This window comes from Lucilia cuprina, chromosome 3 (genome assembly GCF_022045245.1).
Source record: "Lucilia cuprina isolate Lc7/37 chromosome 3, ASM2204524v1, whole genome shotgun sequence".
Taxonomy (NCBI): Eukaryota; Metazoa; Arthropoda; class Insecta; order Diptera; family Calliphoridae; genus Lucilia; species Lucilia cuprina.
The window spans coordinates 58,894,724-58,920,253 of NC_060951.1; the positions used below are offsets into that span (position 1 = coordinate 58,894,724).

At 27.1% G+C, this 25,530-nt stretch overlaps 1 protein-coding gene across 14 annotated transcripts in view; it reads right to left on the reverse strand.

The window, feature by feature from the left end:
* The window catches only part of LOC111677536 (disintegrin and metalloproteinase domain-containing protein 23), a 325,168-nt gene that overhangs the window by 127,113 nt on the left and 172,525 nt on the right, over positions 1–25,530 (reverse strand). For 7 of the 14 annotated variants that reach the window (XM_046946670.1, XM_046946671.1, XM_046946661.1 and 4 more), the window contains exons 4-6: positions 22,418–22,566; positions 17,966–18,067; positions 11,754–11,810 (exon numbers count right to left, since the gene is read on the reverse strand). In XM_046946670.1, the coding sequence (XP_046802626.1) occupies positions 11,754–11,810; positions 17,966–18,067; positions 22,418–22,566 (308 nt within the window). Of the gene's footprint in view, positions 1–11,753; positions 11,811–17,965; positions 18,068–22,369; positions 22,567–25,530 lie in introns of all 14 variants that reach the window. The other 7 variants (XM_046946668.1, XM_046946667.1, XM_023438676.2 and 4 more) reach the window with 2 other exon arrangements.

The window sequence follows — 25,530 nt, forward strand, 5'->3', positions numbered from 1 at the left end:
CGGTATACTTTAAGGTGGGTATTGGACCAATATTTTTGTATGTTACAAACATCAGCACAAACGTATAATACCCTCCCCACTATAGTGGTGTAGGGTATAAACATATTTGTTAATTCAAAACATTTTTATTTTTTCCTTTTATTCTTAATATTTTGACATTAATGGTATAAAAAAACCATCATCAAAAATAATGGAGGATATATTGGTTTTGTCATACCGTTTTTAGCACATCGAAATATTGGTTTATGATTCAAAAAATATATATTCTTGGTCCTCATTAAATTCTGAAGCGATCCGTCTTTCTGTCCGTCTGTTGAAAACAAGATAGAGTACGAAAAAAACACGCTAGAAAGCTGAATTTCATTATTGATGTAAGTTGTTTGGTATTGGAAATAGGCAATAGTTTATTATTCACAATATGAAAGTTTTGTACAAACCAAAATCTGTCAACAAGGTTTTATAATGATAGGTCCTGCTTAGTTATGTTACTTCTGTGTAGGGTCTTTTAATTTGTACGAAATTTTTATGTAGAACAAAAAAAAAAAAAAAATAATAATAATAATAAAACAATAATAGATTCATGATCAATGATCTCGCCATGTGGATTTTCTATTTATCATTAGGCAATTAACGGCTGGTGCGTAGTTCTCTTGATGATGGCTAATAGGTCCATAATTAATACTACCTCCTCCTCCATAGAAGGCTCCTTCAGAAAATTATTTTATAGATCATATACATATGGCTTTAAAATACCAAAATATTGATGAAAATTTACAGCAATATTTTGTTCAAAACCAAGATTTATGAGGAACGGTACATAATTATTGAATAGCTTTTCAAAAGCTTATCTAATACAATTGTTAAAGATTTGGATCCCGATGATATGTGCTCTTAAGAAAAGTTATTTCAACAGAAAGACATATACATAAGGATAAGTGGATATATGGAATAGCTCAATTGAATTCGTTCAACAAGTTTTCCTTCAATTTGAATAGTATTAACCTACTTTTTTCATTCCTCAAGATATTTATCTTCAGAAAGATATCTTCCCTTTATCAGGATAACCTACTCTATTTAAATAAAATATTACATAAAATACACGATATCATAAACGATACCTAGTGTTGAGCTTCAACACAATTTTTTTAATCGGTCGATTTCATATTCCTAAATAAGTGATTATTTGTATACTCACCATCAAAAAAATGGGGATATATTTTGTCAGACCGTTACTATTAAATTCTAATACAACCCAGCAATATCTGTCTGTCTGTTGAAAGCAAGATAGAGTCCGAACGGAAAGAGCTAGAGAGTTGAAATTTTCCACAACTATTTGGTAATGAAAATGGGAATTATCGAATTCGCATAGCCAAATGGCCCCACTGAAATACAGTCTTAACAGTCATATCTATTTTAAAAATGCGAGTAGAGCTAAGAAATTCATTTAACTGTATCACCTACCTAATAATATCATACAGTAAATATGTAATTTTTGCTTAGCGGTTTTACAAAAAAAAAAAAAAAAATAAAAATGTGTAATATATACTTACTAGCAAAACCATAAAACCAAAAACCATATTAATATCACTATACCAAAACTTCTTTTGCCAGCTTAAACAAACAGTTTGTTGTAAAACAAAAAATCTTTACATTTTCTTGCTTTTCTTTGCCACATAGAGATTTCTAAATTTTTTTCTAAATCTTTTGACACATTCTCGACAAAAGTGGCATAAGGTGTCATAAAAATACACATACTTAAATTTTTATAATATTTTTTTTTTTGTAAATGTTTTTCATATAAAAAATAATCTAATGCATGCATTTGTTGTTAGTTGTGTTCCTTTTTTTAGTTTCTCTCGTATATGCTTATATATAGTTGTAGGTATGCTGATGATTGCTGTACTTTAGCAAAACGGATATTAAAATGAAGCATTGTCGGAAGCGGATGTATAAACAAAAATTGCTGAATTGAATGTTACTTACAGCAATATTTTTTGTAGCTTCTAATAAAAAAACCCAAAAAACATCCTGTTTCCATATTCACTAATGTGAAGTGTTTGTGTATGGTTGCAGAATAGGAATATAATAGACAAACAAAATATTAGCCGTAAATACTAAAAGGATTTTTGTTAAATAAAATAATAGCATTGAGTTTATTTCATGTAAAAAATCTGTGTTCATTTGTATTAAGTTGAACATATAGCCATTAGACTATAAAACATAGTATGTTTATGTTTGCAAAAAAAAGTAATAAAAATAATTCACTTTTAATTAGCTATTAATAGCATTTAAATAACTTTTTGATTTAATCATATTATAATATAAACAACTTTTAAAATCTCATTTTAAATACTTTTTCAACACACCTACAAACATTCTTTAGAAATATGCAATTTTATTTCCCTCTCAACAGAGTGAAAAAAAGAAGCAATAAAATGTTTACATACATATATTTTTGCTACTCAGGATATATGTAAGTTAAACATATTTTTGAATAATGTTATCTTAAAATTCATAAACAATGTATGCAGAGCCCTTAAAGATTTTTATTTTAGAAAAAAAAAATAAATAAAAACAAATTTTCAACTGCTTAAAATACAGATTTTACACAAGTGGCTATGGTGTATAGGTAAATATAAATGTATGTAAATATATTTCCTGTACAGGTACAAATTTAAGAAGTTTCTTGCTAAAGAAAACAAAACAAAAAACTGAAATATGCAGCATCATAAGGACTTATTTAAATTTTATAAACTTCATATATTAAGTAGATATTTTTAAGATGAAAGTAATAAAAACGCTATGAAAGTACTCAAAACAACAGAAACACAAGACCAACAAGTAAACCATTATAAAAAGAAAAAACTCAAGACTTGAAGACTTAAAAGTTAGAAGTTATAAACACAAGAATAAAATAAGGTAAAATTCAGCTTTTTTTAATAAAACTTAAACAACCATCATTAGAACATTTAAATAAATACATACGTGTATAAACATTCAGGTGGGCCCGTTTGTTTGATGGAAAAATAAGGTGTCAATGTTATCAACTAATATGAAAGTTTATTAAATTCTAAGGTATAATTTTTAAATTTTTTTTTACTTTTAATCAAATTTCATTTGAATAAAAATTTAAGTCGTTATACAGAAAGCAATTTTATAATTTTTTGTAAAAATTTTAAAAATATAAAAATTTTTGGAAAAATAACAGCATTTGTAGTAATTTTGGAGTCGTATACAAAACAGTGATATATAATTGAAATCTTTTCTAAAGGACCTTTCATATGATACTAAACTTGGTTTATTTAAACTAAGTTTTCTCTTTTGAAGGGAACATCAGCCACTTCCATTTTTGGGCACCCTAATATAATACCTAAGAATTCCATGCAAGAATACCTTTCAATCGATGCGTATTAATATACTGAACCTGAGAAAAATATTTTTTTTCCGAAAGGTCTTCAATTCCTTATCAGCGATTGAAAATTCTGACATAAGTAAAATTTGAGAATAGTTTATACATAAAAATGTTAAAAAAAATTGTTTGACATTTGGTTTGAGTTTTTAGGTTATTTTGAAATTTAAATACCAATTATAATACACTAAAAACCATCTAAAAAATTTAGTTACTATTCCCTCCTTAAGATGAAAATTACAAAATTTCAATTATATTGCAGATTTTTTTTGAGCACTTTTTTTATTTATCTTTTTTTTTTTGTACATTAAAACTCATCGTTTAAGTATTCTTTCAAAACAGTGCTCCACGGGACATCCTAATGTAAATATTAATACATATATATGTATGTAGATCCTATTGTTTAAGCTTTTTATATTTGTTTAAGATCTGAGATATGTCCTACCGTTTATGCGCAAAAATAATTAATTTGTTGTTAGAGGAATAAATTTATTTTAAAAATTTTTTAGCTTGTTTGCTATTGTTCGTTTAAAGTCGCTATAAGAAATTATTATCACAAAAATATATCAAATTATGAACATAAACTTAAATTAATATTTAATTGATTAATAAGCTAGAATTTTAAAATACATAATAACATTTCGACTAAATTATTACAAGAAAGATGATCACAGTACGTATGATTATTTTTATAGTTAAAATATCAAGTATACGTACTGATATCAAAATCCATACAATAACCTTTTTAAATAATTTCAATAGAAAACAAATAGGAATAAATTAAGTCTGTCATGGAAAATTATAAATAATAATCACCAGAATGGATCAATAAAATTAGCTTTTTTTGGGATATGCAAAAAAATGCCCTTTGATTAATGTTTTAAAATGGTTAACGATTCTCTATTTCAGCAACTTTTTATGGTCTCAGACATTATATTCTACAATTAATTGATTAATATTATGCTAAAAATTTAAAATAATGTTATTTTGACTAAATTATTGCAAGAAAAGATGATCACAGTATGTATGATTATTTTTTATTATAAAAATATCAAGTATACGTATCGATATTAAAATGTACATTGTAATAATAATTTCAATAGAAATCAGAAGGGAATAAATTAAGTTAAATTAATTTTTCAATAATACTTCGGTTTAGTAAATTTTGAAAAACATTTAACATACTAAATTGAATGTTTTATGTTTTAGACTATGAACTAGTGTATGAGTCAGTCTGTGGTTAACTATTCAATAGACTAAACATTGAACTATCCTGTGAACTAGTCAACAGACCATTTTTTGGCATATTCTATTAAATATATATTTCAAAATAGTTTTTGAAATCATTTAATGATCAGTTTGTAGACTATTCAATAATCTTGTCTTCGAACCATTTTATAAACAATTTTTCGGACTAATATATAGTTTAATTTATGAAATAGTGATTCACTAATTTATAAGTATTCTACTGATTCACCCATTTATGGGCTATTTGTTGATATTGTTTTTTAATTAGAGTCTTTTACAAAAACATTTATCAAAATTTTATAAGATCCTTATAAAAATTTATTTATTTAAGAAAACAACTGCAACAACTGAGTTATAACTTTTTTTATAGATCATATCCGACAGTTAGAAATATCTGTCAATCTAATACTACTAATTTGTCATTTTCCAAATATAGTATGAGTATCTTTACCACCGAGTGTAATCTTGAGACATATTTGTTTATTTTCATTTTTAATATGCAAAAATATTATTTATATCAAACTACTGGAGTATATTTATATATATTCTAAAGGATCTTGCTGTTGTATATGAAACACTGTGAAAGTGTAAGCAGCAACATAACACAGGTGTTTCGTCTGTGTAATTAAACTTAATGACGTTGATAAAGATGAGGGTAAATTTTGTTGATGTTGCATGTTTAGGAATTTATTTAAATATTAATAAAATAATAATACAAACAAAATAAATATACATATTAAGAGCAGGGTGTATACAACCACAGTTGCTAACTTGAAAAATATTTATATACATATGTACATGTCTGTATATGTGTATAAATTTATGTATGTTATTTTTGTGGCAAATATTGTCTGTCAGTAGAAATGTTTTCGAATTTTTGGCAAATAGAATTTATACTTTAATATTATTTTATTTATAATGTGTTTTTGTTAGTTACACATAAATTTTTCTTATTATGCCACCAAGTCAAACACCTGATTAATTGGTTTAGGCATACAATAAATCATACACAGTTTCTCATAAATATACATATATTTTGTTTGCTTAATAAAAGTAATGTTCTTTAATTTGAATTAGACAAACAAAAGTAGTAATGTCTAACAGAATAATTAAATTGGTGAGATTTAAAAGTTAATTCTTACCACAAATTCGTACATATCTATAACTGCAACATTTAGTTATTGTCTTAGAATAAGCCCCCCCGGGGGCATGTTTCCTTGGTGAGACCTCCGCCTTGGTGTTAAGAGTTAAATTTAAAAGTTAATTCTTACCACAAATTCGTACATATCTATAACTGCAACATTTAGTTATTGTCTTAGAATAAGCCCCTCCGGGGACATGTTACCTTGGTGAGACCTCCGCCTTGGTGTTATTGCAATCCCGCTGTATAAAGAGGTGGTCAACACCTCCAGTCTGGCCGGGACTGAAAAATTGGTAACAGTCTACTGCTTGGCTTAGACCTTGCATAGATTGCCAGAGGTTGAACAGAGCACCGCATAATCTGGTACAACGGGGGGCCAGTTGCCCGCAGGAATATGTCCTGGCTGGTCAGTTGGTTGAGGTTCCTTTGGGATCCACGTAGTGGCTGTGGTTTAAATCCAAATTCGCGGGGAGAGTAAGTGGCAGACTGATGCATGATAATAGTCAATATTTCGCGATAAGTTCGGTGCTGTTGCCGAAAACAACAGATACCCCACAGAAGAGTGACTTTGGGACTAAGCGTTAGAAATGAGTTGCTATTAATTGTATATGGTATGGTATTTGGTGAGGTTCGGCGGGCCTTACCCCACCCGTTGAATAATGATTGATGAATGGTATCATATACATATGATACCATTAAATTTTCCTTCCTTGTCCAGATATGTTCAGCGTATACTCTGTTCATATCAGAATTACCCCAGTGTGTCCCTGTGAGTAAGAATAATGTCTACGGCTTATTGATGGATCGTACTTTGGTCCACCGGTTACGTCTCTAGGTGCTGCTGCCGTATCAACAGAGACCATCCAATGGTCAGAGATTAGATAACTCCAGCAAAGTACTTGTATATGGACCGGTCAAAACCAATGTACAAAAATTGCCACCTAAGTTCTTCATTGAAAAACAAAGGTGGTAGACCGTTCTCAAGACTACTCAGTGGATGAAAAACACCACCGTGAGATAAGGCCGTCAAGGCAGGTGCTCACGTTGAAACTCTCGACAATCTTAGACAAAGCGTTTTTTATAATGTACAAATAGATTACTTTTATTTTATATACGTTCTTACATACATACTACTACGCTCATGCGTGTAAAGTCCACTCCTCAAAGGATTCGATTATAAAGGACTAAAACTAATCGAAATTTATAGAAAAACAAAATTTGTTAACTAAAAAAATCCAAAATGCAATATGGCCTTAAGATTCCTGGAAAGCTTAACACGACACGTTTCGTTGGTGAATAAGGATTAAAATTGTGTAATTTTTTAAAAATATAATTTTCTAAAAACATATAATAATACAGCAAAATTATTCTTAATTCCCGCCTATTTTTCGACATTTTTTTTTTTTTGTTAAAAACTTATGTTAGAAAAAATCTAATAACATTAATCTAAAAGATGTCTTAATTTCTTAAGAAATGTATTATGGCAAGGTTAAGGTTGGTAGAGAACATGTCTAAAAAATTATCTCTTAAATTTCTTGTTTCTTCTGGCAGTTTCTTTTTTTTTTCAATTTTGCTGTTGCTTATTATTTCTAAATAAAAATGTCTTAAAGAAAAATTTAACTTAATTTCCTGTCTGTTAAACCGGACGACCCAAATAAAAAATTATGGTGAGAGGAAACAAAAGAATAAAAGAATGATGAAAAAACTCATACTCATACTATAACCAAATAAACACTGACTTTCAGTTTTACTAAAATTTTTTTTTTTATAGGAGCATGTTTATAAATTTGTAGCTCTGGCAAACAGTCATTAGAATTTAGTTTGAATTTAAAATTCAAAAGAACTTTTACTAAGTTTTAATGCTTAAGAAAAAATTCTGACTGGTCTTATGGTTATAATAGAAATATATATTATTTACCTATTTTTGTACATACAACATCATGCAAAAGGTAAATAATGTACATATGTATAAGGCACACGTAAAGTGGCCGGAGTATTTAGTAGCAGTGGCAAATAGTACATAAACATTTCATTAAAAAAATCATTTAAGGGCGAGTGTAGATCTACACATATAGATGTTTATTATCTGGCTAAAAATGATGTTAGCAATGAATAGACAAAAATAAAAAAAAAAACAAAATTTTATACAAAATTTTTTATCTTTTTAAGATGTTTAGAGAATTTATAAGATGTATGTCAGTCGGTCGGTTGGTTGGTTAGCTGTTTGGTCCATAGTAAGTGTGCGTTCATTACTTCGCTTTTGTTTTCTGTTGCTACAGATTGAGGGTGTTTTCCTTTTTATATGTATGTAAAACACCATCGAGTATGCTATCCATGTACTACATGACGATGATGATGATGATGCTGATGTGTTGTTATTTATATACTACATACAAATATTTCATTTCATATCTTTTGTATTTCTTTATTAATTTAGCAAAAGGTTGAGGTTGTTTTCAACTTGAGTACATGAAAATTGTATAATTTAGTAAGTCAGCCTTGGGGCCTTGTTTCTGTCAGTTCATGTTAATAATAATAATAACAATAATAACTTTTGAATTAAATATACACCAACTTTAGACCAAAAGCAAAAAAAGAAATACTTCTTCTCCTACTCTTTATGCATTAAGTCTCCTTCACAAAAAAAAAAAAAATATTACAATTTAACTTCTTAAGCTATTTTGATACTAATTCATAGAACAAGTACTCACGTATCTACAATTTACTCAAATCCTGAATTTTGCTTTAGAATTTCTATCAAGTTGTTTAGAAGAATGTTAAAAATATGTTTTTAACTTTATACACAAGCTCACTAATAAACTTTCAAGGTTTTCATACAATTTCCCAAAATGTTGGAAAATTAGTATGTGGAAAATTTTCTTTCTCAAATACATATTTATATAGTATATATATGTTTAAGTATAAGGAATTAGTTGAAATTTTAAAAATATTTATGGTTTGAAATGAGAATGCAACAATAACATTTGCTAAATTGTATAAAGAATAATTATTATTTAAATAAATAAATATGTTATTGTGTGAAGTAGTGGGAGGAATTTTTTATGTTTATTAAGGCCTAAAAGCATGCTATGGTTTTCGAAAAATTGTTTAACTAACTCTTCAAATTGTAAATTGTACACAATTTGAAATTTATTTAAAATTAGCATAATTCCATTATATTTAATTAGCATTAACTGTTAAAATTTAAATGATTTCAATATTGCATATAAGATGTAACATAAACAGACATTTTTTTTTAGAATTTGAACATTTTCAAAATTGTGTTTTTAAAATGTCTGTTAGTGTCAGTTTTTAGAAACCCTAAATATTTGAGAGCTAGGAATCTTTAAGTTTTCAAAACCCAAATATCTGAGAGCTTCGAATCTTTAATATCTGATAAATATCATAAGGAAGATTGCAATTTAAAATCAGTAAAAGAGGTCCATAAATAACGGAGATGTTACAAAAATTAGCTCTGAAAATTTCATCAGCAAAAGAGGTCCATAAATAACGGACATGTGACCAAAAATCTGACACAACTTCTGAAAATTTCATTAAAAAATTGAGTGACTGCAGAAATAAAATTAATGATCAATTAACGATAATAACACACATCATTAAGGAGTAAATCTTGTTCTTGCTTGGTCATAAATCAAAGTAGAGCGAGAACACAAGATCTCAGAGTAAATGAAAATGACACCTATTGGTAGTCTTTCGTTTTTCAAATGGTACTTTTGTACTTGGGAACTGTAGAAGTTTCTGTTATATTGAACCTAGAAACTGTAGGTAAGCATGAATAGCTCGGATAAAGAGAGAACGTATATAACGAGAGTTTTGGTACTTTTTGTTCCTCAAAAGGTACTTTTTGAATTGTCTAGAATGTTGATACTGATGCATGAATGTAACTAACTAACTAGCTAACTAACTAGCTAACTAACTAACTAACTAACTAACTAACTAACTAACTAACTAACTAACTAACTAACTAACTAACTAACTAACTAACTAACTAATTAACTTACCATCTAACTAACTAACTAAATAACTAAATAAATAACTAACTAAATCATATATTACAAAATTTAAAGTTTTGATTTTTCGACTTAGAGTGCTTTGATTCTTACCGCTTAAAAAAAAAAGAAAACTTTCAACCAACAATATTTATCTTCATGATGACAAATTTTAAAAATTAAAAACAACAATAATAGTATCAATTTTAAATCTAAAAAACTAAAAACAAATGACAGCCTATTGAAATTTAAAAATGTTTTAAATGAAAAAAACAAATTTTAGATAAATAAAATAGTAAATTTATTTATGTACTTAATATAATTAAGTGGACACCATTTGTATGGAGAGAAGTTAGGTATAATTTATCAATAAGTCTCTAGTCTTTAGAAGGTACAATACATCCTTGAGCGGGAAATTAAAAAAAAATATAAAAGAGAACAGAAAATTTGTTAAAAGTATTTTTAATATTTCCTCCACATATTGTTGGCTCCCTAATAAATATATATATATATTTTAATATTTAGATATTCCAATAACCCTGCAGTTTTTAGAAACTCTTTTTTAGTTTTTAAAGCAACTACAATTGTTTATCCTATCACAGAAAAGGTCTATTGATACTTTTTGCAAAACCGGTCAAAATGCTTTTAGATTAGTAGTTTTTAATACAATAAAATATATTCATAAAATAAATTGCTTGGTATTATCAGATGCTTAATTTAAAGTCCCCGTAAACTAAACTGTTTTAATATAAATTTTCATTTAAATAAACAAATATAATTATATAAAAAAAATTATAACTTTATATTGTTGAAGGTTAATATAATATAACAATATAACAAATTGCTTATTGATGTAGAAAACCTAAAATTGTGTACATATTACACAGCTTTCATAAATTTTAATTTTGTAAGATTAAATATAAAAAATTATATAATTTTGAGTTAGTACATTATTATAAGAAATGAGCATTTATAGTGTAGAAAAAATTGAAAAAGTCAATGATCATTGGATTCTAGTTTGTTATCCCATAATCTGAAGAGTTTTTATTTGTTGCGCTAGTTCGGACACAAGACATTATTGTATACTTCCTAAAATATTTCTTAAAATAGTAAAAATATCTATCTATCTTTATCTTTTCATTCACTGAATAACATTTCTTTTAAGTCCTTAAGATATTAAATCATAATAAGTACTTATATTTACCATCGTTGTTTAAATAACCGGAAGTCATTTATAATTTCTTCTAATCAATTTCTATTATATCATTTTGGTTTCCTTTTTTTCTCTTAAATGCAGATTCTTGCGACTTAAATTAATTGGAATTAAGTATCCATAATTAAATTATACACCTCATAAATATATTTTAACACCAAACGCACACAAATAAATAGTTTTCTTTATCCTTTTAATATATGTACATGTTTATAATATTTAATCCAATTTAATTAAATGACAGAGGTCAACATTAGTAATAGTACTTTGAGTCAAACAGAACACCCAGTTAAAACAGTAGAAAATAAAAATTTATAATAAAAAGAGAGAGGGAGGGAGAGAAAAAAATACAAAAATTATATATACAGAAATTCTGTATAAGCAACAAAATTTTTAATTAGTTGCACAATTTATAATTAATTTATATGCATTAATTATGCCTATACGTATGCTTCAAAAAACTGAAAACATACACAAGAAACGCACAAGCAAGAGAGAGAGAGAGAGAGAGAGTGAGATATGTAGTAGAAAGAGTATGAATGGAAGTAGTAAATACTGGCATTGGCTTTGGTACTTTATTTTTATACTTTTTTTACTTTTTATAGAGTACAGTTATAAAATGGCCTCAAGTTATGGCAATTGTGAATTTTATCCGTTTTTTATATTGTAGTAAATATAAAAAAACTTTTTTATATAAAAATATGATTTAAAATATAAATAAATATTACATACCTTTGTTCTGCCTCTGCTGAAGCCTCCATCATCGTGTGGTCGTGGTCGCTGACCCGGCTGTAAAATAAATAAAATACAGAACAGAAAAACAACGGATTGACAAATGTTAGTTTAATAAACATTAATTTGTTATTTCAGCATTTAATACATATACATATGTATAACAAATTGAGTAAATTTATAATATATTTTAGTTATAGTAGTAATATAATTTTTGTTAATTTATTTTGTTTATAATATTAAGTGAAAGGGAAACATTATTTATACATTTTCATTACAAAGTGATTAATAAACTATTGTGTTTTTTTTGTTTATATATTTTTTTGCAAGATAAAATAGTATACAAATTATGAATATAATTAATTATAAAAAGAGTAAATAAAATAGTAAATTGGTAGACATTTTATTAATGCAATTCATTTTGTAATAAAAAAAATATTGGTTAGGTATCTAAATAAGTAAGTGGATGATAAATGTTTAAAACTACATAAGTATTTAGTAGTTATTAAATTAAATATAATAAGGTTTAATGTTTTATTGATAATTAACAACAAGCGTGTTGCCATAGTAGTTAAAATGTAATTTTTTGTGTATTTGAAGTTAAAAATAAAATTTTGCTTTCGAAATAAATTTTTCAAAATTGTAAGATTTCTTCTTACAAATCTTGTATGTTTTAATACTAGAATAAGTTCATTCAAATGCTAAATATGAGATAATGTACCCCAAATGTTTGTATTAGGGCTTATAATTTTCAAAGATTTGTATGGTAAAATAATGGCCAATGATTAGCAATATCTTACAAATTTCAGTTATGAAGATTTCTGTACAGATACTAGATTTAAGAACGGGCCGATTTAAATAAGTTGTCAAAGTACAACTACGGTGTTGTCCTTATTTTACTGTGATAGCTTTAAACCCCTGGGTGAGCTAATCAAATAACTCACTACCGGCTCTTTGTGTATTTTAACACACACGGTTCTTGTATAAGCACTTTGCTCAGGTACTCGAGCTAACTAATCTCTGGACATTGCTTAACTTTTGAGAAAATATCACTTAAGTTTACAACCACTCAGATGGAATGGCCTTTGTTGGATCAACAACAGCAACTTGAAACGTATTTGGTAGAACGAAATACGAATCCATAAAATATGTCCAGGACTTTGTTATTACTTACAGAGAACACACTGTGGTAAAATATACTATTAAGAACATAGTAAACCCAGAACATACGTGGACAAAGAAGGATTATTCAATGATATCGCTTGTAAAAGATAACGTTCATCCATCAACATTCGTGGGTTCGATACAATCTTAAAGAACAACATCCGCACACTTACTAAAGTTATACGGTAGGGTTAATTCTGTATTCCAGTTCTGTATTCTAAATACATCCTGTACCATATACATTTAACTTCAACTCATTTCCAACGCCTAGTCCCACTTCTCTGTGGGGTACCTGTTGATTTCGGCTTATTTTATTCGAACTTATCTCAAATTATAAACTTTATCATATGTCTTTTAACCGACATTCTCTTACCATTAATTTAGGTTTAAAATACAGTCACCACGTGTATCTCCAGGAACAGGGACAAGTTAATGTCCGAACTCATGTTAAGGTTGATTAAGGTTACCTAGGAATTACAACCTGGTTCTTGACAGATGGACGGGCATAGCGGATTGGTATACTCAAAGTTGAGCTTTGGGCCAAACCTATACTTAATACACTCCTCTTTATAGTGGAATTGTATACAATATGTTTTTTTATACACATGCTCCAGAGTTAATAGATAAATATAAGATGCATCTTTTTTGGCAAGATTTAATGGAACTTTTTGTCTTGGAATTTTCTATAATATTGAACCTAGAGACTTAAAATAAAAGTGCTTTGTATAGAATGAATCGTTAGGCTCGTTATGAATTTTTCCCTTATATTAAAGATAATGGGTCTTATTCATTATTCATAAAATCAAAGGTTTATAAATAAAATTTTCATACAAAATTTGTTCTGTAAATCATTGATAAATGTTTATGAATAAGTTAGATTATCATTAAAAGAGAACTTTTATTCAAATGCCACTTTTTGAACTTTCTATAATATTGAACTTCGAAACTACTATAATATACTAGAGATAAAGTTTGTATACTTTCTCGTTGTTCAAGCAGTACTTTTTGAATGTCCAAAACAAAAAGAGATTTCATTGTCTTTTTAATAAATTTTCTGCTTTATTTAAGCACATTTCTTTTACTTAAATAAAATTTCTGGGTTCTTTACAACTACAAACAAAACAAGTATGAATGTATAGTCGGGCGTAACCGACCATATGATACCCTACCCTAGTCAGTATGTATGTTTAAAATGGGATTATTTAAAAAAATAAAGCATTTGGTTTGTTTTTTAACTTTATTTCGGAATATTTTTACTTTTTTTTTGGCAAAAAAAGAGATTTTTTTAAGAGGGCTCAAAGGGGAGTAGGGCAAAATATTGCCCTATCCTTAAAAATGTTGGTAGGGGAGTTAAGTTTTCTTCAATATTATTTATGTAGAATTTAAAAGTGTTATTAGTGTTTGTAAGTGAATTTTGACCTATAAGTCATTTTCTGAAGGGGAGTTTGTATGGGGGATAGGGTCAAATGAAGCCCGATCATTACAAAAATCGGAAGTGTCATTTAAAGTTCTATAATAATAAGTTTTGTCGACTTTTATTAATATAATATGTCATTTAAATTAATTATAAGCCAAAAGGCCCTATTTGGTACCCCCAAATAGTGCCTTTTGGTTGTATGGGGGTTAGTCGAAATAATGGACCGATTTTAACCATTTTCAGTAGGCTTCGTCTTTGAGAAGCATGTGTGCCAAATTTAATCCAATTATCTTGAAAATTGCGACCTGTACCTTGCGCACAAAGTTTACATGGACAGCCAGCCAGCCAGACGGACGGACGGACATAGCTTAATCGACTCAGAAAATGATTCTAAGCCGATTGGTATACTTTAAGGTGGGTATAGAACGAATATTTTTGAATGTTACAAACATCAGCACAAACCGAATATACCCTCCCCACTAAAGTGGTGTAGGGTATAAAAACAATATTGCGGAAATTACAGCTTTAAAAGTAACAAATAATTACTTCTTAATTAATAAATCCCTAATAAAGTTGTTGATGGCTTGTGTAAAACAAACGTCATATAAATGATTCATATCTTTATGAATACGGTCTTTACTCTCCAAGTATTGAATTTAGAGAGGAAAAAAACATCAACGCGAAAGAAAGCAAACAAAAGGAAATAAAAGTTAAGCTTTCGTTTGTTTAAAAACAAATATTTTTCTCTTTCTTGGCCAAATATTCGTAAGATTTAGCCAACATTAAAGAAAACAATTTACTGGCCATTGATAACAAAGTTCATACAATGTGTTTTCGGTGTTTTTTTAAATCTCTTTTTGTTTTCTATTAAATCTTTTGTGTAAATAAGAATTTTTCTTTTTTCATATTTTTTTCCTTTGTCTTCTTAAGTTTTTCTTTACCAAAAATTTTACTTTATACTCTAACGGAAATATTATTTGATTGTAAAGAGTTTTTGTGTTTAAGGGTTGTTTGTTGTTGTTGTTTTGTTGTCCTTAAGCCTGAAGCTAAGATTATTTGAAATAGACTAAGGTTATACAAACATACAAAGAGAAGAAAAACAAAGCTTAGTAAAATTAAAAAAAGGAATTAACAATACAATATTAATGTTAGAAAAAAGTGTTGTGCTAAACTAAATCATACACTGAGAGAAATTAAAAGCAGATATGAAATATATTTTAAATTGTTTTGCATGAGTTTGTACTCAGATATATGCAAGATATTAAAGCGGACTAGGCTAAATAATAGACCGATGTCAAGAGGGTTAGTTATTGTTATAGAACTTTGTATCTAAATAAATTTAATAAATATATTTCTCTGTGAAAATGTGTATTTATTTTAACAAATAGTTTTCATGTTAAGTTAAGAAAATATATTTTTCTCAGAATATGTATTTATATATTTTCATTATAAAAGTGTGTATTACAAAAACTCTTGTATATTATATAATTAATTTGCTGGCTTTTGTTTATAGTTTTTGAATAGTCTTGTTTATATATAATTATACATTTTCTTCTTGGTAGCCAAAGGACAAATATATTACAAAATATTTGTTGTTTTGCTAAACATAAATATGACTTACAATTAAGCTTTTGTAGTGAAGCATATAGATGATATAAACTTGAAAAAATAACTTTGTTAAAAAGACTGTGAACCAAAAAAAAAAAAAAAATCATAATATTTTGTTTTAAAGGAAAATTCTGTTATTTATCTAGCTTCAATGGTGAAAATTCGTTTCTTGTCAAATATAATAAGTAGAATAATAATTTAAATATAAAATTCTGAAATTGTTTCCTGTTTCTGGAAGTGATTGAATATTTAAAAGATGTTTATAGCATAGATTAGGCTGGATTTATTTCATGTAAAAAATTGTCTTTGTTTGCATATTAATGCAATTTTAGTTTCCTCAGAGGGTTTAATAAAATTTTTTCGAAGTTTTATTTTAACGCATTTAGGCATTATATCTTGAATTACAATTTTTATTTCATCAGAGGGTTTGATAAAATTTCTTGATGTTTTATTTTAAATCAATCATTATTATACCTTTAACTACAAATACATTTGAAGTAATTTTAACTGAAGTTTTATTAATTATAATTACTTGTAATTGATTTTGTTACAATTATTCATAATTTGTAATTGCCCAATAACCAATTGCAATTACTTGTAATTAAAGTTTTTCCTTCAATTATTATCTGTGATTCCGAAATTACAAGTTATTGATATTGACAAACTTTAATTACAAGTAATGATAATTGTTAAAATATTGATTACAATTAAAAGTAAATGTAACTGATGACCAGTAATCAAACAACAGTTATAAATAATTGTAAGTGGTTATTGCTCAATTATACATTACAAGTAATTGTAATTAACTATATATTGACTTACGTTTTGTAATCATTACAGCTCAATCTATAGGTTCAAAGACTGAGGGCATTAGGGGATAATAAATATCTGATAAATGCGCAACAAAAGTGTCGTCCTCAGGAATTATCTCTTGCGCAAGGAGGTCATTATACTCTCTTGGTGACATTATCAAAATCAAAAGATTAGTGGGTTTTGAGTAAGATGGAACTCTAGTGGTCAAATAACACTACTTGTATAATATCGAGACTGTTTTGGTCCGCTTCTAAATTAATAGGACTAAGACTCTCTTGTCTTTTAGTAAGAACTCGATTAGGCTTCTCACTTTATTTTAAAGACATGGATATATTACTCACGTTATAACTACTGTAGAAGTTCTTTAGACGAGGAAGAGGAGCAATCGCTACAACATCTTTTATGTGACTCTGCTCATATACTGCTTTATCCGTCTCAGAGATACGTCACTAATGAATATTATGGGTTCTCATAGGGACCTTAGGAAAATCATAGTCAAACTCTTAATATCAAGAAAAAAGTGCGATTTGACATAAGGCCTTCGAGTGAAATCGCTAACTAGCGACAAACCCACCCAGCCTCACCTACAGTCCAGTTTAATGAAACACACGAGAGGTAGTTGTGTTATTTCTTGGAAAATTCTTCGAATCCAAAGGGATACCCAACAAAACGAGGTAATAACTTTCAATTCAATGACTGCTACATATCGCCTAAATAGAAATAATCAAATGAGGACTTACTAAAAATGTTTCTAATTCATAAGTAATTTTTCATTCGACTAAAAATTACTATTTTTTTAATTACTTGTAAGCGTTTTTGGTAAGTACTTGTCTCCAATGACACCACCGTGTTAAAATAATAACTTAAAATGCCCTTCTTTAGAACATGGGCCTTTTTGTAGCATCATGTTAAGACAAAAAATTTAAATATTTTTTATAATAATATTCTAATTCTAATTTATAATGTAGTTTTTAATGTAAAATGTTTTTAAAATATTAAAAAGCTTTTATTAATAATCATTAAAGCCAGGTAAAAATGTTGTTAAAAAAACAACAGTATGACGCTTAGGATTCAGCAAAGGTAAGAGTAAACTATACACTATTTAATGAGTTTCATCAGAGGATAATATATGTATAAGTTGAAAAGCTTTAAAGGATTTTTAAGCTCTGGAAAGCCAACAGTGTAGTAACAACAAGATGAAAAAACATACCTGTGTCACAACACGACATAAATTTACCGAATTTATTTTGGAAGTTTTAAAACTTCCACCACATATAGCTAATAAATCATCATGGTCATTTTTCGAAGAAAACTGAATTGATAAAAAAGAAAACTTATTAATACAAAAATACGAGTTTACATTATTGAACAATTAAGAAAGCAATATAAAAATGAAATTTACAAATGTCTTATAATCTTTAATACAAATGAATTTATGTGAAAATGTCTAGAACTTTTGCCTCCACCTAATATTTAAATACAAATAGCTATTTTATGAAAGCATACACTGCTAATTTGCTAATTTCAGTCATAAATAATTTCACTTCATTTACAGTGCTCGCTATAATGTTTCCTAAAACACAAGAGGTATGAAGGTATGAGAGAGTGTAAATCGTTTAAATATTTTGGCATTTCATTATCCCTGCCAAAACAAAAGAAAAAAACGTAAAACGAAAGGGAAATGAGCTTTAAAATGAATAAGTACTGAATGAATTGTATACAATATTATTTAAATTACTTTTACGTGATTAAAGAAATTTGATATTTTTTTCGAACAGCTGCAAATGTTTTTGGCATTTTGTACATGGAGAAGAACTTTTCAACTAGTGCTTTTATATGGTAAATGCTTTTTGAATTTTTTAGCTAATTTTTATTTAACCTCTTCAAGTTTTTATCGTTTTTGAATCATCTTTAGCATTAAATTATTTACAAATTACTTTTTCTGGAACATTGCTATGTATATAGAATTATATTTATTTACAATTTCTTGTAAAGTAGAAGAGTCCTTAACTAGAAGAAGAATTTTGTAAAGCAATTCATTTAGCCAAGTAATTAAAATTTGTCCTAAATACTGTAATAAGTTGTTGTTGTTATTATTGTTTAGCAAAGTATTTGAAAATCAAACATTAAATAGTCCCTGGAGTCTAATTATTGTAAGTATTTTATTAAATACGTTTAAGAAAAATTTTGTTAGCTTTATTTAAAGTACAAGAAATATTTTACACAAAAAACGTGATTTCATTTTTAGTAGAAAATTGTCTAATTGCGAACAGAATAATTACTGGTCTCTGTGGATTTAAAATAATTGTAAAGGAGTTTTAATAAAATTTTTAAAGACTGTTTCAAATATGCATTTAAGATTCAATCCTGGTGTGGAATTTCGTAATTCGATTTTGCGATATTTTTTACAATTCAAATTACCCTTTTGAGCATGTGTATATGTTAGAAAGTTGTGATTACATTTTCAATTACAATTACATTTGAAGTAATTGTAATATAAATTTTGTCACTTACAATTACATTTAAATGTAATTGAAAAAATTTCCACTATAATTATAAATGTGAATTCTGTTTCTTATAAATTGTAATTTTTTATACCTTTAATTACATTAATTATAATTACCGAAACTTTAATTACAATTACATGTAAAGGTAATTGAATATTGCTCAATTTCTCATTACAATTAATTGTAAATAGAAAACCTTAAACTGATTGTGTTTGGTTAATGCTAAATTACACATTACAATTAATTTAAATTTACCATGTAATGAACTACTTTGTGTAATCATTACTCCCCATGCCCTTGATTAAACAAAGTAATTCATTACATTTTCAACTTCTTGTAATATGTTATTATTCAGTAAGCAATTAAAATTAATTGTAATAAAGAATTTTCAAATTACAATTTAATTTCATTGTAATTGAATTTTACAATTACAAGTAATTGTAATTTAGTTTTACGCTTACAAGTGTTTTTAATTGAATTTTAAAATTACAAGTAATTGAAATTGATATTTTTTTCAATTTTAATAACAAATAATTGTCGAAACATCAAATGCATTTTTAAGTAATTGTAACTTAACTACAATTGCCAGTAACTGTAATTGTTTAACCTTCAATTGCAATTTTTTCAAATGTAATTGAAAATATAATCATTACCTCCCATGTCTAGTTTAATGTAAGCCTATGAACTCAAATGTTTGTATGTATTTTAACTAAACTACATTTAATTAAAAATTGCTCTAAAATGATTCTTTTTGTACATATGTTTCTACATAAATTTATTCTAAAATATTTTTTTTTGATATATATTTAATAAAATTTGCCTTTATGTACATGATGATTTTATATATAAAATATAAAAAGGGATATTTTTTTAATAAAAATCATGCAAATTTTGTTAACAATTTAATAAAATTTTTTTTTGTGCTTTATATTTGTAATTGATTTCTAATTATAGAAATGAAATACATGCAAATTAAAGTGATTTCCAAAAAAATACTTTTTTCTTTAATTTTCATAATTTATAGAAATAAAATTTATTAAAATTTTGTTCAAATTCAATTTTCAATATCAATGGTATATCCAACACTTATTTGTTTGGGGGAAATGATGTTGATGAAAGTGATAATGATGATGATAATGATGGTAGTACATTAGGTTAAATGTAATGCGGTCAAGTGTAAGTGTTAGGAATATATAAGGAAGTTTATGGAAATTATAAGTTTACAATTAAAAATGTAAATTTTTGAAATGTTTTATGTTCTTTAAGAGAACATGTGTTCAATGAAATTGGGATTAACTGGGATTTAAAATTATTTTCTTAAAAGGGAATTATTTAATTATAATGTATAGAAAATTTTAACAATTAAGAATCTTGTATAAGTTGTTTAACTTGTAAATAAGCTAAAATAGTTGTTTCTTAAAAATTTTTTAATATAAAAAAAAAATTTCTTTAAAATATTTGTAATATCATAAAATAAATATATGTTTCAAAAACATAAAGTATTTGAAACATTCATTTATATGAACACAACTTGATTAATTGATTAAATACTTTTTATACACTTTTATATATGACCAGATTTTACTCAGACTGACATGTTTTTTGAATGAGTCGAAAATTTTTCAAAGCAAAAAATTTCGAATCTTTAAGAAAAATTGTTTAAATTATAAAAGCCTTTCTTAGATGCTGTAGTACAATGGAGAAAATTCTATCTACACTGTAAGAAAGATGTAAGCTTAGGAACATTAGTCCGTATGGCATTGTGCTTACCGTCTGTTTTACAGTGAAATGTTTGTATTTTTACCAGATATTTTGTTATACCATTTGCAATTGAATGTTTTTTTCTTTAAATAACTACATCTAAGCGGCATTTTTTTGCAAAGTATTTATATGGATTTTTCAAAAATTATAAAAATTTGGTTTTAATATAAAAACTGCACGTTATTCTTTAAGGTTTTAAAATTCTTAAATATAAATCGAAATTTAATTATATTTTATTCTATTAAAATAAAACTATTTTATAAATAATCTTAAAAATTCTATTAAGGGTTTTTGTCTTAAAAATAATTACATAAACAACATCGAATAACGAAAAAACTTAAAATGGATTTTAGAAAAAGATAGACTTTTGTAATTTAAAGTTCTATTTACCGACAAATACGGTCAAAGGTCTCAGTTTATAAAACAATTTAGTACTCTTAAATTTTCTGATTTGATTTTGGACAGAGGGACAAAAATATTTGCAAAATTATCTACTATACTCAGAAGGATGTTGGCAAGATTAGTTTATAGTTTAAACAAGCTATAGGCTATAGTCTAGTTCATAGAATAGTCTTCTAATCCATAGGTTAGTCAATAGTATAGTCAATTGCCTAGTCCATTGGCTAGTCAATAGTCTAGTCCATAGGCTAATATATAGTCTAGTCTGTAGATCAATCTGTAGTTCAGTCAATAGACTAATCTATATTATATAGGATGTGGACATGTCTACAGTTTGGGCCATAGAATAGCCTAGTCCTAGACTATTCTATAGTCTAGTCCATAGACTAGTCTATAGAATAGTCTATAGTCTAGTCCATAGACTAGTCTATAGTCTAGTCCATAGCCTAGTCTATAGTATAGTCCATAGACTAGTCTATAGTATAGTCCATAGAATATACTATTGCCTAGTCCATAGGATAGTCTATAGTCAAATCCATAGACCAATCTATAGTTTAGTCCATAGGCTAGTCAATAGTCAAGTCCATAAACAAGTCAATAGTCCTCTCCATAGACTAGTCAGACAGACCAGAATGTAAAAAAAAACAGTTAATAATTTCCCATACTATGGATTATAGCTGGTATAGGCAAAGAAATCTCTTTCAATTTAATACATAAGATTACATAAAAAGCTCTTAGTCGAGTTTAAAAACCACGAAAAGCCAAAAAGAGAACTTGACGAAAACCTTCCTATCAATGCCAGCTTTGTTAAATTTTAGCTGAGTAAAATACTTCATACAAAAGTCCATCTTTAACTAAAGTTGTATTGTTTAGTATTTTTATATAACATGAAAAATGAGAGGAGAGAGAGAGATTTTTTTGTAGTGGAAGTGAGAGTATGAACATACCATTGTATAATTGTTTAAATTTCGTTTATAACGTAAACGATTGCGTACCTTTGGTGCACTAACTTCACGCGTTGAAATGCCCATCTTTTCGTGATGTCTCAGCTGTACCGGATATATAATTTGATAATAATGGCCACCGATACGGCGTACCAATTCTTGATTTTGACGATATTCCTTAAGTAGACGTTCGACTTCACCTAGAAGAAAAAGATAAATTTAAATGAAAAGTTTTTAATTATTATATTTTTTTAACAGAAAATATTTAATATTATAAAATTTAACATCTTTCCACTATTGGTTCTGTAACTGACAATTGATTATGACTACACAATAGATTAATTTACCTTTCATGTCATAAACATTTAAATGAAAACCCTTTTCTTTTCAAACTATTTCTAAGTTAAATATAAAATTGTAATTTTCATGTAGAAAATTGTTTAACTTATTCCCCCGTAAACAGACACTTTTACAATCGTATACATACATATTAAAAAAAAAAATTGAGTTCAAACATCTATTTATTTACAAACATGTAAATTTGTAGGAGTGGGTAGGAGTAAAATGTTAACAGAGAACAGTATAGTAAAAATATACAAATTTAGACATTGCAGTGGTGGTTTCAAGTTGAGTTGAAATTTGATTTAAATAAGTTCAAATGCATCAGAAAAACGGAAATTAAATTTTCGTTTTTATTTTGACACAAAAATGTATTCGAAAAATGCAGTCACACACACAACTAAAAAAGGATGCTAAATAACAGCATGGAGGGTTTAAGGAAATGTGGGATTGGAAGGCTGTCTATTTCATCAATATTGAATGGTTAATGTAAAGAGTTTGGTTGTTCTATAAAGTGTAAAGAATTGAATTGAAAAGTTCAAATGGGGTTGTAACTAAATAATACAGACTTAGCATAGCTCTGAAAACTATTGCTTTAAATTGTTGTACTTTTACTCATACAACCCTGTAGATTCCATAGGTGTCATCATATTTCTTTTATAATTAGTGGAAATTTCGATGTCTTTACATAATTTAAAAAAAGCTCATAGCAAATCAGATAAAATTTTATAATGTTAAATTTTTATATCTTAGGTATTCTAAATGGTAAACAATAGTCTCTTTAGAGTCTGTAAGTAATCTGGAGTGTGGTGGTTCTTTCTAGTTATTTTATATACCATAAAGAATTTACCTTAAGATCAATTATATTTCCCTAGAATCGGTATAGTTACCCCGAATTGCAGTGTATAAAAAGTGGTGCCAGTTGTGCTAGTTGCAATTGTAATTGTAGTAGTTATATATAAATGTATTTATAGAAATGTGAGAGGGATCTATGTGTTGAAAACACCAATAAAAACAAACTAGCATCCAGCAAACAATTTGCAAAACAACACAGGGGTAAAGAAAACTATTTTAGAAATATTGGAACAAATTTAACAAAAAAATAAAAAACGATAACCCCTTGTATTAAGCCCTATAGAGAGCTAAAGAATTTGTACATTCAAATCTGCCAGAAAAATCCAGAAAAATAGTTGAAATTATCTATATATGCAAACTGTTTAAATACAAAAAAGAATTGCAAGTTTACGAAAGTTTGTCTGATTATTTGGTGTGTGTAAGAGAATTGTTATATTACGATGCTAAATAATATTGTTTGCTGTTGCTGCTGACGTTGTTCTAAAATCCGTTTCCGTTTGCTATTTTTTACCTCCTTCATTTAAGTAGAAAACCGAAAATAAGTCAAACAAAAGCCAAACCAAGCAATTAAGCCACTATGAACAAAAAAGTTTTCTTATGTAAATAAAATTTAATTAATTAAATGTAGAAGAAATGTATTTTTTAGTTTTGTTTTTGTGTTCAGCACTTTCTTTTTAAGGTCTTTAATAATTTACAAATAACTTTATGTGTACACGCGCTCTTGTTAAGCGAGCTGTTTTACAAATGCAATGTAATACAGCAATTAAGGTAGTTAATTAAAAGGTCGCCTAGGAAATCTCTAAAGTGAGAGCGGGGCAGAGTAAAGGTGATGTAAAAGCTTTTATTATGTACTTTAAACTACCACTTGTGTCGAAGGAACTAGAATGTTAGGTAACAAATGTTTGCTAATAAACTAATTCAGAGAATAATTTTTAGCCAATATATTTGTGCAATAGAGTAGTTTAAGGTATAGTACACAGATTAATCAAAAACATTGTTGTAGTAACCATGTTCTAAGAAAAATATATTATGGCTAATATTACGATTGTAGTCTAAACATATTATAGTTATTGAAACAATTTTAAAATGAAATACAAATTAAATATTTTATCATATTATTTTTCTACTTATCATTTTCTGTTAAACTAGATCATATAATGATCCATTGTAATCATATTATGTAACTAATATGATTTAATTGTTATCATTATTCAGTTATTGTAAAATAATTATGTTTTAGTGAATCATACTTATATTTATAACTGCCATTAACTAAAATATTGTTTAAATAAAATTAAAAAATTATAAGTTTTCGATACCAACATATTGTTATAGTTAACATAGTTTGATTGTACTAATCATGTCGTAATATTTTTTTTCTTTATGTGCTAATTAAGGAAGAGATCAGACCACAAAGTAATTTATTAACAAGGCCAATTTCCAGTAGAAGGACCGGTTCATAGACTAGTTTAAAATGTCAATAACAGAGGATAGTATACACTTTACATAGATTATTCTATAGACTAATACAGAGATTAGTTTAAGGAGCAGTCAATGTACTAGTACATACAATATTTAGTAAGTAGTATATAGACTATTCGTTAGTCGTGCTACAGTCTGGTTAAAAGACAATACAGATTAGGTCTGGACTTTAGACAAGTTAATATATTAGACTATAGTCTAGTCCATAGAGCAGTCTAGTGCCTTGACTTGTCCGTAGTCTACTCCATAGACTTATCTATAGACCAGACTAGGATATAGTCTAGTCTAATGACTAGTCTATATTCTAGTCCATTGACTAGTCTTTATTCTAGTTAATAGATTAGTTTATAGTGTAAAGTCAAATCCATAGGCAATACTGTACTCTAATCCATAAACAAGTTTGAAGGCGAGTCCATGGACTACCCTGAAGTTTGCAATTTAGTCTATAGTCGAGTCCATAAACTTGTCCATGTGGTAGTTCATGTTCT